This window comes from Calonectris borealis, chromosome 7 (genome assembly GCF_964195595.1).
Source record: "Calonectris borealis chromosome 7, bCalBor7.hap1.2, whole genome shotgun sequence".
Lineage (NCBI taxonomy): Eukaryota > Metazoa > Chordata > Aves > Procellariiformes > Procellariidae > Calonectris > Calonectris borealis.
The window spans coordinates 34,027,250-34,041,159 of NC_134318.1; the positions used below are offsets into that span (position 1 = coordinate 34,027,250).

Below are 13,910 nucleotides of genomic sequence, written 5' to 3' on the forward strand. Positions count from 1 at the left end.
TCACTCACCAAAATGAAAACAGAACCCCACAAAAACAACTTAAATGACAACAAGAAAACATTAGGAAAGCAACATCTGTTTTGCATTCTTGGCATCGAGTCTGCCCTTGCAACACAGGGTCTGACACAGATGTACAGGGTTATGACACCACTGAGTACCGCTTGATTTAAAGTGGTGTAACTGAGGGCAGAATCAGGGCGCTGAGTTCTTACAACGCTGTGTAAAATTCTGTCTCTTGATCTCCTTTGCAGATGTGGGACTCAAACCCCACTGAAGTTTTAGGCATCTTTCCATTGATTGATGCAGACCGTAGAGCAAGTCATATTCCTCTACCAGCCATTTAGGATTTATTATTGATTGTGTGTTTTTTCATCGTGTGTGTATTTTGTTGTCTGTAAAATCGCATTGCTCTGCCACTTTCCAACAGACTTTTGCATTGGCCACATTCAGAGAACCTTTTAAACGATATTACGTAATTAAGCTCTTCAGTTTTTAAGTAAAATAAAAGAGTAGCAAGGAGAGAGAATTTTATTGGTACTGATAAGAAAGGCAAAAATAGCTCAGACTGAACTGAGGAAATCAGTGATTAGGGAAATTTGGGAAGCCAGAGTTGCCAAGAGAGCAACTCTCTCACCAGAGACAGCACGATTACATGAGATGGCACGAAGGCAGCAGTTCTCTCCCGGTTTGATTGCCCATAGTTGTAACAGAGACAAAATTAGCTCAACTCATACCTGGCGTAACTTCGTCTCCAGTCGAGCTGTCAGATGTAAGGACATGCTTGCAGTGTTTTCACCAACCACTAGATGTCTGTGTGTGCTCTATGAAGTTCTTGAGGGGATGATGCCCCTGGTAAACACGAGAGACAAAACTGGAACACAAGCTGTGGGGAAGCCTATTAGTTTGTGTTTATAAGTGTAACATCATTACTTTAATTAAACCTGTGTTTAAAGCAATTTATGCTGTCTAAAACTAAATTCCAGCCTTTCTAATTTGAGGCAAATAAGGAAAAGGTGCTTTTCCTGCTCCACATCTGTTTAAGACAAACTGTTTCCTTGATGTCCATGTGAAGGACTGAAATACATCTTATTGTTGTGAAAGTTTTGGAGGAAGTTGCTGAGATGTAAAATAGGTTCATCTTATTTCTAGCCTGAACCAATGAAATATCAAAATATAAAACATCTGCTCCATAAGTGAATTGGTAGGAGCCTGCTATTTAATCCTCCCCAGCATAGCCTAAACCAGAGTACTGCTGGAGCCATATTTGCACATGTACAATGCATCAACATATCTGGGTGCACGGAGGAAGGCTGTGCATCAGATGTCAAGTTTAGTATATCTTTTTTTCAAAACAAAACAAAACAAAACAGAAAACCCCTGGAAGAGCGGCTCTGGGTTCAGAAATCTATTTCACAATTCTGTTTATGAGGCAGTCCACCGGCTGCCCAGGGTAGCTGCACCTGTGACCAGATTTTCTGCAGAGATGTCCCAAGAAAAATGCAAAAGTAATCAGCACATGTTTGCCTTTCATTTATCTCTGTCATCCGGGAATAAGATACAGATAGTATCAGGAGCAGTGAAAGGTACATTCTGATATTATTTTCAAGTTTTTTTGTCTAGACAGAGAGGAGCAACCACTTGTATCTCTGTGGAACACGTACAGCCCCCCTCCACACTCGCATCCTAGGCTGAAGGCCAGAGGGGGGTAGTAGGCTGTCTATATTAAAAAAAAAAAGTTAAAAACCACCACCTACTCATCAGGTGACTGGAGACTGGGGTTGTAAAATGTGCTGCAGGCAGAAGTTCTGAAAAATCCCAGAAAGTGTTGAAAACATCTCTAAACAAGGTATTTTTCTCCTGCACCTTTCTTGCTAAAGGTCCCAATTGCTGCCAAGAAAACTAGTGAGAATGTTAGCTGCCAAATAAAAAATTTATGACAGTGTTTGGCAAAGGATTGTATCACTGCTTGTTTTATACATTTCCACAAGGCTCTTGAAGGGCTGTTGGACGCATACGGCTCACTGATCACTGTGCTTTATCTGTTCTTTAATATAATAAAAAAGCAAGCTCCAATAAAGCATGATTTAAACAATACATATTTTTTCTTTTAATAGCCTCCTATAAGCGCTTGCTATGGTGAGAATATAATTTCTAAACAACATTCCGTATATAAAAATTGTTTTAAAAGCCCTGTACCTGACAAAGTTACTTGTTATTTGAGTCACTTTCGTAGTAAAAATACATGAATTTTTCAATTAAAAATGTATTGCTTTTGCAATTGTGCTTGTTATATGTTGGAGTCTGGGCCAATAAACCGCCTGTTAAAACATAAAGAGGTCCATTCAGTCAAAGTTGTGCCTGCCATTTATGTTTCAAAAACCGAGAAAATAATATGTTGGAATTGCATTGCTCACCAATATCAATTAGGTTTTCGGCTGTATCGTTAAATTAATGTTGGGGGAGAAAATCGTTCCGGTGGATTTAGTGGAAAAAATACAGTTTTGAATACAGAGTTAGCACACTGGCAATAATAATTAAGCTGGCCAATGGTGAAGCAACACCCTTAAAAATATTTTCCCCGTCTGAAGAAACGAAATTGTCTGTCTCTGTCTTTTCAAACCAGTTATCAGATTAGGCTTCCAGCTGATAATTAGTGCTGTTTAACACAGAGCTTCTCATTCAGAAATCTCAAAGCCCGAACAGTTTACTTTTTTCTTATTATCATGTGCTGCTGGAGGTGGGAGGTTTGGAGCCTGGAACTGCACCTCCCTGCACCATTTTGTAAGGAGGCAGAGAGCCTCCTCTTCTCTCTGGTGGCCAGGAGTGGTGGGACACAGTCCTGGCATGCTGTGCCCTTCAAAGGGGACAACCAGAGCAACATGCCCCTGTGCTGTCCCAAGGCTCTGCACCATGCTTGCGTCTTCACGGCACAGCAAATATTCGAGAGCAGCCAACAGCACTACAAATGCTACACGCCTTGTATATGCCTGTGTATTTCATGGTATTTGATATAAAGTACTGAAGACAGACCAGCATTAAGAGGATTATTTCAGACAGCATTAGGAGTTAATTTACAGAAGATTAGCTCTAAATCAGGCAGATATCATAAGCAAATTAGCATCAGTTGTAAGAGATTCAGAATCAAAATGTGTGGGTTTTAGTTTCTCCCTGTACGTACTTAGTGGACAAGTAGTATCTTTATTAGTTTCCCATACTAAGGTGTTACATCTCAAATAGTGAAGAACAGGTACAGTTTTTTTCTACATGCACGCTATTTATTATGATGCTGTTTATTGGCAGTGAAACTGCTTAACTCCAAATACCCTTCCTCTGCTGAATATTTTATATTTCATGCCATTTCTTTATTGAGTAATGTTTTGTTTGGCCTGAGAAATGATGTCTCCATGGTGTGTTATAATATTTTTAAATAGGTAATATGCAGCTTTACATCAGAGTGACATACTTAATCCTTTTTTTTTCTGTTAAAATGTGTCACAATTTAATGCCAACTCATAAAAGTGAAGGAGTATATAAAATGCTACATACTAGGGTGAAGATTACAGCTACTTAAAAATAGCTTCCTTAATATTTAAGCTTGTAAATTATAAATTTGTTTTATTTCCACAGGAGTGATGGTTAATTTGTATTAAAAAGCATATTCTGTTCTTCAATCAGTTTTCCAGATGTATTTTTCTGGCTGCAGACAGACAGGGATAAGCACCTATCCAATCCCTCCTCGGTATTGCGGTTTCAGAAATGCTTGCCCAGTTAGTGGAGAAGATGATGAAATGGATTGGGCCACGATATTAAAGCCTGTGCCCTGAGTTGTCCTTGGGATTCTGAAAGTTTTGAAGTCTACGAATGGGATTCCCATCTTTGGAGAAATTTGTATTTTGCTCTCCAAGAGATACTAAACTACTTAGTCTTCAGCGTGCTCCTGAACATTTGGGTTTTTAACTGGGGAGGGAAGTCTGGGCAGTGTTTTACAATTTTTTCCTTTCTTGATGGACCAAATTCCTCTTGACAAGGTTGGCCTGAGGTCATGAATGTCTCCCTGTGTTCACTGAAAGAGGAATCTTCCCTCCTTCCACGAGATCATGAAAACTTACACCCACTCTAAGCCAGGTTGGGCTTGCAGGTCCCTCCGGTTGCAAGATCTGCAAGTGCTCTTGCACTCTGACTTTGTGCCCCGTAGTTTTGCAGAATGCATGGAGGCTCAGGGTGGTTATTAGACCGAGGTGTCTGAGGTCATAACAAAGTAGAGGCATTTCTGCTCCCCTAATAGAAATACTGTAACGTGCTGAAAAGAAAATACTTTAATAGTGGCAAGTATCTCCTGTCAACTAATTTGATAGTTCTCTATCAGGTAAACCATTTGTGAATACATCGATTCTTTTTATTTTTCACTGTTCTGTCTTCACTATTCCCAGGTTTTCTCTGAACCAGTTGGGCAAAAATTGATTTTTATTTGTTCCACTGGCCTTGTGGAAAATTAGCTTATGAACTGGTTTTTATAGGAAGACTCAAAGCACAGAACAGGTTGAAAAATAAGCCTATAGCAGTCAAAATTGTTGTCTGAAATGTCTTCAGACTGGAAGGCTGAATTTATTGCTCAAAACAAGTACTAGCAATGTGGAGGTGTGCAGTCCTGCTCATTATCACTGGAAAAGGGGGAACCAAAAAGCACAGTAAAAATTAAATTTTAATAATGCTAGTGATATTTTCTAAATCCTTCTTGACAGAAAGATTCTCATTATTTTTATCTGTCTCAGAGTAGGCTCTTTTAGTGCCATCTCACAAATGGCCTTAGCCATGATTGTTTTCCTTTCTTTTATAGCATTTGATAAAAACGAAAATATACCAAAAAAAATTCTATTCTATCATTCACGAAGTGCCATGAAATGGTAGCATTTTGGATAGCACATCTTCAGGAACAATTGCTGCAGATGCCTTCAGGTTTTTACAAAAGAGGTCAACATTGTTAAGACAATTGTAGAAAACTTGCCATACAAAAAGACGCCCAGTCAAATATGGTGTGATAAGGGGAAAATAATGCAAGCAAAGTGATTTGTGTCCAGTCTCCAGCTTCATCATACCTAAAAGCTGTAGATTAGTCATTAATTAAAGTGTGGCAGGGCGAAAGATGTTACTTTCTTTCATCTGTTTAAGATATATATTTTAGTGGGTTCTGATGATTATGAAAGTTGATAAAATGCAGACTTCAGACATCTTTGTTTTATTTAAATTGCACAGAATGTAAATTTAACTATATTTATCATAAAAGCCAACGTGCGATCATGTATGTTCTTGTCATTTTATAGCTTGCATACATTTCTTCTGCTGGAGGAATAATTGCTTTAGCTTTGAGTACTGGCGAGGGGGTTGGGTTGGGGCTTTTTTTTCCTATTAACTGTTTGGGGACCAGGGCTTCATGCAACCGATGTGCTGAAGAAAGCCATTACGCTGACAGCTGGGCTTCCACCCTCCCTCAGAGCTCTTTCTAAAGCGCTCGTAATGTTTGCTAAGGCCTATGGTTCTTAGTCATGCTCAGGTGACTAAATGTGTGATTTGTTCTTCTTGATACTTCAGTACCCTGAGAAAGGCTGGTTGGAGATTAGTACAACCTTGACTCCTTCCACTTGCGGTTGCGCACGTGATCTTCATTTAGGCTTGCCAAAGAGATCTGGTGTTGCCTCTGCTTTGCATGAAATGAATTAATCCCCCTCCGGTTTTGGTTGGTGAGGTTCCGTGGCCCCGGAAGCCACCCGCTGTTCCTCCTAATGACAGTAATAATCTAATTGGTTCTCTCCGTGGAAGGAGTGGACGTGGAGACCGGAGGAAGCTGAAGCTGCATCACAACTGTGCAGAGCAATGTTCCCTGTCAGGGTCTCTCAGCAGCAGAAGGGTGCTTTTCATCCTTCAGAAATGCCTTCCTTTGTGTTTTAAAAATAAGCGATGAATAAAATCTGAGCTAGTAGAAGATGTATGGAACCCTTCCCTTTTGCCTTTTTATCTTAAGTCCTGCGTCCATGAGGTTCTCTTTCAGGCTTTCCCTGTTCTCACCGTTTACATGCTGAAGTCTGCATACGCTTGTCTGCCAATCGTTCCTGTGGATATCTCTCCTTCCTAGGCCACTCAGTCCCCCCCTCGCTCCCCCCAGACCCCGGGATCACCTGGGTACTATTTGCACCTCCTGGGACTGCCAGCTCCTTGAGACAGGACTCATGCAAGCTGTGATAATCCTGATGGCTGCCAAGTAACACCATACTCCAGTGCTGTTCATATGGTTTTGTTACATTTGTTACAATATATTGCAAGATTTCAATTATGAATTAGAGATCTCAATAAGTATTTTAACTATCAGATATCATAAAAATAATTTTAAATTTTAATCTTAATGGTAAGATTGTCAGAAGATGACACAGCAAGGTAAAAAGCATAGTTCCTTGAGCCAAGGAAGCCCACTGCATTTCAGGAGGCATTCGTCCCAGAGCGGGACGTCTCTCCTATCTCACACTCCTCCAGAAAAACTGTCAAAGAAGTATATTGGATCCTGGTGAGAATTTCATGTGCAAATATGGGATCCATTAAAGGAAGATGATGAATCAAGGTATTTACTGGCTAATTATTGAGGAACATCTTCTGCTTTACTGATGAGTTTCATCTCTGCAATATTTCTGATTAATGGGAGATTACAGACACTTTACGATATGATAATGCCTTTCCTGAATGTTTTTGCCTTCAGAGCTAGCAAACGTTCTTGCTTGGGCCTCACGTTCAAGCCTTTAGGGATATTCATCCCTACTTAATCTGTAGGCACCTAACCTAGCCAGCTAACCTAACTGACTAGTTCTCCTCGGATGCATATATGGCCCGGAAAAAGAGAAGGCAGTTCAGAGCAGGACTCTAGCTTACATACACAGGGAGCTGAGAGAGATTAGCTAGATATAATTTAGATGTTTAAAGTTGGATTGTGTGACTACCTCCCTGCACCTGTTATTACATGACTCATTCTTTCATTCAGGGCCCAGGTGGAAACACATTGATGTGGTTTGAGTGTAATATTATAACTAGAGATTGGTATCCATGTTATTACAAGTAGACAGCCCCAGTCCTTAAGACTGAACTTTAAAGCTAGAGGATGTAGCGCTCCACAACTCCTCAGCCCTATCAACAATATCTTAGGCACTTTGTATGGCCTGCCTCTTTCAAAAAATCCTGCTAGTCAGCTAGAAAAATGCCATCATTTTTTATTTTCCATTCCTCCATTTTTGAGGCTTTAATTTCATTATCTGCTCAGCTTTCAACAATTTTTAATGGATTTTCCCAAGGTCTTACACATAAGAAACTAGAGCCCCTGTCCCTCGGGGAAGAAGAGGCTCCTTTGGGAAGGAATTCAGAGAACACGAAACAGGCTCCTGCTGGGAATGGCCAGTCTCCAGAGGGGAGGTGGAGCCCAGGCGGCGTGGCCTTTTTGGCATGAAGTGAGTGATGGGGGGGTCCCATCCCCTCTCCACCACCTCCCAAAGCCTTTTCACCTTTACATATACAATGTCAGTTACAATGTAATCGGTTCTTCTGGCTTGAGAACACAAAGAACTTGGACTTATTTTCAGAGATTGGGGTGGGGGAGAGGAAAAAAACTTGCGTATTTTCCAAATTCTTCATTTTTTCCAAGGTCAGCTAGAAGAGGGCCGAGGAGTTATATGCAACTTGTGCAGATATTTTTTCACTGGTATTTCTGTTTGCTAATTTCAGTTGTTAATGATGAAAAATGTCTCAAGTCAGATACTTCCAACCAGCTGTAATTTTGCTAGGCAGGGCTTTCTTTTATTTCATTAGATTGCCAGGTCTTTATGTTTTGCCACAGCCTGTCTAGTTCTTTTCAGTTGCTTTTATTTAAGAAAAGCATTCTTAAACCTAAAGATGGGAAAGATGAATAGTTACATGAACAGCCCCCGGATACCCTGAACTTAGAGATTTATCATTATGTATCTAAGGCTTTGCTTTACCAATCATAACATTTTATTCCCCTGTGTGGGTTCTAGTGCTTCCATTTGAAAGCTCCTGATATATTGTAACAAGGATGTCCTTATATATAGTAATAATGGTGTCTGTCCAGAAGGTATCTGAGTATAGCTATATTACTTTAAATTCACATTTAGTTTTGTCTGGTATGTATTTGCCTATGTGACTAGACATACACTTTGTGTTTGTTTGAATCTGCTGATTTGCACATGAATATTGGGCACTTAAAAATCACTTACCACTGATTTGCATGCACCTATTTTCTTGCATCTTAGCAAAAACTGCCAATCACAAATAAAAGGGCGCCCAAAAATGCAATAGCCAGGTATTTAAAGTGACCATTTAAAATGTAGTCTTGTAAACAGAGAACAAGCCTTTCTGCCCAGTAAACTGATAGGAATCACTTCCAGTTAAATCTTAAATACGTGTATTACAGTGAAACACTGTTGGACAGTGCTCCGTCATCAATCAGTCTGTGTTCTTGAGGACACTATTTTTTGAGATGCTTTCTTTAAGAATAAACCCTTATGCTGTAATGAATGTGTGCTAACTGATCCCGCAAGCCATTTGAATTTTTTTTTATTTGCATCAGTGTCAGAGTGGAGCTTCTGTATGAAATTTTTGCAGTATTTTATTTGTAGTCTTCATTATTTCAAGTTAAGGACACAAAACTCTTTATGCACCCAGAGTCTGCACTGGTTCGTTTATATCCCGTATTTTGTTAACATGTTACTGTGATTGCTAATTTTCATGACAATTGTTATTGTACCATCAGTGCTTAATGGCAAAGCATCATTATTCAATGCTGGTCAATCAGGCACTAAGACATGTGCAAGACATCAGGCTGAACCCATATAGATGTCGTGCACTCCCCTGCTAATGAATGCAGTTTTGTAAAAAGGTTTAAACACGGTTGGCATCCTTAATGTAAGGTTTGCAAAAGCTTATTCGGGAACTGCTTTGTGTTTATACGGAGCAGATCTAAACAAGTCACAAACAGAGTTAGACCCATTGTGTGCGTGTGTGTGTGAAGCTACGGAGAGGAGCGAATCATTTTGGGTTTTGAAATGTGGAAAGGCAGCACAATTTCTGCCATGGTGGGAGTGGGGAGAACTGATTTGCCAGGGACATCAGTGTTTGGTAATGGATGTGGGACTTTTTCTCCAAAGCAGTGGCCACCGTGTGCATCAAAGGGGTGATCCCCGAAAGCGGATGGTGTCATTCACCAGCTCACAAAGTTGGCACTGGCTGGAGGGAGCCTCCAGTGCACCAATGGTCGGAGGTTAGGCACTGTGACCAGAAGCCAGGGTAGAGGGTCAGGCAGTTAGAAAGGAGGAGCAGAAGGAATCTCAACAGGAGTGGGATGCGCTTTCTGCGTTCTAGTCCAGCGTGCTCTTCCAATGCGTCGGTTAACGTTACCCTCACATCTGCTTTAGTTACTGTTTCTATGTGGTTTTGCACCCAAATGTTTTGGGCTGCTGTCCATGATAAACTAGATGGAACTTGGTTTAAAAGCTCAGATTTTTCGTCTCTTCTAAGTCAAAGTAGAATGAACCCTTGTGCTCTTAGAGTTTTGAGTATGAAAGAAACAGTAGACATTGGCTGTTAACGAGCTCCAGCGCGCCGGGCTCCAGCAGAACTTGCTGTGAATTCAGTGCCTAAGCTGCATCGACTAAATGGTTAATTCATCTCATATCAACAGCACTATGATTCATAATGTAAACTTGAGGAATCCTTGATGTTTCAGTCACACATTCCTCTTAATTTGGCCATGCATTCTTTTAAAGCTACAGTGTGCTAACTTAATAAAATGCAACATGCAAATGCACAAGTTTTTGCCTTCAGGCATTTTAGCCATGGATGTTTCAATGGGTGTCTTCTTTCAAGTATATATTCTTTCTTAAATTATTTACCCTGTAAACATGCTTTGCATTTTCAAAGAAGAATTTGGGCTTCCTCATTCACCAGATTTCGTTGAATTTAAGGTGTAATAGAGATAAAAGACTATCGTCTGCTTCTTGCGAGCATGTTAGCCTTCGGGATTTTTTTGTAGCGAATGTTAGGCCCCATTTTCTTCTCCCTCCCCCACTTAATTTCCTTGATGCTTTGCCTAGAGCAATACCCACTGGCAGTGTCTGGCTGTGACAGTACTATAGCCTTCCCTACAGATGGGTCCTGCCAATGCCAACCATTGTTCTACCACTGTGGGCTGGCTTGACTGCCTTGGATCACTCAAACCCCCCTTTCCTCTTGATTTTTTCTTTACTCTGAAGGGTCGCCCTTGCCTGTTGACTTTGAGATCTGAAATGTGCTGACACCCAGAACTTGTGTTCTCTGTCTGAGCAGCAGCTCCCAGACTTCAACACGCACGGCTTGCTAAGCCCTCCTCAAGGCTGTCCTGCCGCTACCAAACGGCTCTGCCGTTCTCCTCCTAGCCCCATCCTTCTGGCAGTTTGCAGTTAGTTTAATTTTACTTGCTCACTTGAAAGTAAAACAGTAAAACTCGATGTTATTCTTTTTTTAAAGATAAAAAATTAATCTTTAACTGTGGGCTTGAATATTAAAAGTATATAATGCTTCAGTGTAGGAGTCTGTTGATAACATCCATCCTATTTCATGATTAATTTGTTCCTTTTAATGTGATATTCTTTTGCTGCACTGTGCAGACTAATTCAGATTCCTAGAAATTGAACTTTGATATGTATTTCCTAGATTCACACCGTAAGTGAACCTTCAATTAGCAGATACAGGTGGCAGCTTGCCTCGCTCAATGTTCTCTTGACAAGGATTTTAGAGACATGGACACTGATTAAATTATCTTGCAATCGGGTGTGTACGGCCAGAGTATTAAAAATAAAGCATTTGGAGGATTTGGTGCTTTTTAAAATTATTCTTTAATTTTAAGTCTCAGACGATGAAATGCTTTTTCAGTGGGCCAGAGATAGGAGGAGTTGATTTAAACACTCACTATGTTATGTATGCCTTTGCCTAACTATGTGTTAGATTAAGCGAGTTTCACTCACAGTTAATCCTTTGTAAATTAGCATTACGGATGCCTTGGGGCCCACATCCCACAAATAAAATGGTTGTCAAGCCAGCTGCACTGTGTATTACTTAAGGCTCAATGTTTTAAGAGTTTTCATGCTTTTAATCTATTTCACTGCTGAGTTTCAATTTTGCTGAGTGTCTTTTCAGGAGTGATGAGGGTGAGTGAGTAAATATATATTCTGGTTTTCATGCATTTGCCTGGGCAAATCTTTTGTTATCAGGTGTTTGGCAGAGAATGTCACACCCCGCCACAAAAGAGAAGCTTGTAAGTTCAGGTGTTAAATTGAAGTGCAAACCAACAAGGACCAAAAGCCCTTAATTAGCTTTATTTTGTTAGCCTGCTACACTTTTTTTTTAGGGGGAAAAAAAAAAAGAGTGAGAAACATCCCTCCCTCCTCCTCATCCTTTTGGCAGAGTAAATATTGCCTGTTAAGTTTGAATTAGCTGTCATCGCGAAAGAATTAATGCTGTGGTTGAGCCTTTCTAGTGAGGAAGGGAAAAATAAACGAGACAGATCTTAGTTCAGCTTTAAGTGATAAATGAGGACAAAGCAGCCCATTCATCTCCTGCTAGGAAAGTGGACACAAACACTAAAGCAGTTTTGCGGAAGACGTGTCAGCAAATGTGATCATTTTGTAACCTGTCAGGAGGATAGAGAGCTAGTCCTTTTAGAGTGTCACAGGGGAGGGTGTCTGTCTGATGTGACAGTTTTCATCCATCCATTTACTGCTTTTTCTTTAGGTGGGGGGTAAGCAAGGAGAGAGCTGGAGTTGGTTAAAACTGCATTTTTCTTTACACTTTCCAATATAATTTATATGTATATCCACCCGCATCCAAATGAAAAACATTTACCAAGGAAAACTCCCCCCTGCTCTCTAGAGTTTCTTCTCTCTTTCACTGGGTGAAATATGCTCATTTTAACACATTACATTCCTTGTCTTCAAGTTGGAGCCTTGTACTTGGTTTGATGTTTCAGAAAACACAGTTTTACCTCTTCTTACCATTGTTTGGTTGGTGAAGGCTCTGTTCTGTTTCGTTTTGTTTTCTTTTGTTTTGTTTTGTTTTGCAGAAGCATGAGAAAAAATAAAAGAAGAATAAATATAACTTAGGGTTCTTCTGTTGGTTTTGTTTAAGGTTTTTTTTGCTATACCTCTCCAATTCTGACGATATGCTTCATGTACAAATATGTTTTGCAAAAGTTCCTGTTTCATGAAGAGCCTATGAAAATATTCTTCCTCCACTGTGAGAATGCAATAACAAATGCTGAATTCTTACAATCCAGAATCGTCCTATAAAATGTCTCAAATTCTACTGTTTGTTGATTTATTCATTTTAATTGTCCTATTAATTTCAGGCAAAATCTGAAGCAATGTGGTGCTGATTTTAGAAGCAGGGATTTCTCCCAACAAATGATTGAACAATATTAAGACCTTCTACTTCTGGCATCTTTTTATTATTACTAATTTCCAGGGGTTTTTTATACTACATAGAAAATGTCACATTAGCCTATTACCATAAGTAAAGGTATGCTACAGAGACAGGAGATGCTTTTACAACACAAGCTTCACAGTTTGACACTTGCTTCTTTATATCATCCTTTTCTTCAAAACTATCTTTTATACTTTTCCCTTGGTATTTTAGTACAAGTAAGTATCTCATTGACATGTGTTTCCTTGAAATCTTGTACCTTAATAGTAAAATCCCTTGAAAATTAATAAATTGTTTCTGTTCAGATTTTAAAAAGCTGTGAAGATTTCATAATGGCTTAAAAAATATAATGGTATTTACTATTACAGACCACCCTGCTTGGATTTTATCGACTGAGGACTAATTATTTAATTTGTTATTAGAAGGTTAATAAATTGTAACATGATGTATTTCAGTTATTCTAATATGTATATGAGTGTATGCATAATTAAGAAAAGTCTAATTGTTTTCTGAATGCAAAAGCTGGATTTAATAGCTACATAAAGAAATGTTTGGAAGCACTGGAAATTGAAAGAAGTAAAAAACAATCGAGATACACAGGATGGTATAGGAAACCTTAGATTTGTGGACACGTCTTTTCTCCAAGATATTTACCTATATGTTTCTTTTTATGATTTTTATATATATTCTGCTATTTTGCTTTATTTTGTTTTATTCACTGTTTTTTTGTCTCTTCTGCTTGTTTTCAGGATCATCCAAAACCGGATTTTGATCGTTGTTCTGGCAGTCATCATCATCTTCACCACCATGATGGCTATTTATTTTTCTGTCAGGGGACGCTGATATCTTTGTTCTTCACTAAACAGCAACAAACTGCTTGTTCTGAGTAATTAAGACAAAGTGGTCACATGAATCATTCTCTTGCACTGACAGAGTCTCCTCCTCTTTTCCACTATTCAACTCAGGTGCAAGTGGTGTAAAATATTTTGTATTATTGATGGCATAGTTGATGGCATGTGGGGCTGTTCATTTTTTCTTAAATTTTTTGTCCTTATCTGAGTGTTTTTGGAACTTAATATTTGTTGGAGTGGGGGCTTGTGCCAGTATAAAAAGACTTAACGTGTGTCGAATTCTACCCCAGACAATTAGCCTGCAAGTTGCCAGAGTTTAGCAAGGGAAGAGGGGTCTTTGCACTTTTCTTGTGCTATGCGGGGTGTATGAATATCAAGCAGTATCTGACCTTCTGTGATATAGAATATAAGTAAAGCAGAGACCAAATGATGTAGAAAGTGAACCTGTCTCCTGTGACTAACTCCCGAACGTGAATTAGCGTAATAGATCTAACCTGGTTAAGAACAGTAGTTAGTTTTAAAAAAAGAGCAACCTTAGGATGATGTTTAATATCT

General features: G+C 39.4%; 1 protein-coding gene across 3 annotated transcripts in view; it reads left to right on the plus strand.

The window, feature by feature from the left end:
• Positions 1–13,910, plus strand: part of VTI1A (vesicle transport through interaction with t-SNAREs 1A) — a 282,386-nt gene that overhangs the window by 265,786 nt on the left and 2,690 nt on the right. For all 3 annotated transcript variants that reach the window (XM_075155071.1, XM_075155070.1, XM_075155080.1), the window contains one exon: positions 13,254–13,910. This exon is cut by the window's right edge and continues 2,690 nt beyond it. In XM_075155071.1, the coding sequence (XP_075011172.1) occupies positions 13,254–13,394 (141 nt within the window). In that variant the 3' untranslated portion in view covers positions 13,395–13,910. The remainder of the gene's footprint in view (positions 1–13,253) is intronic.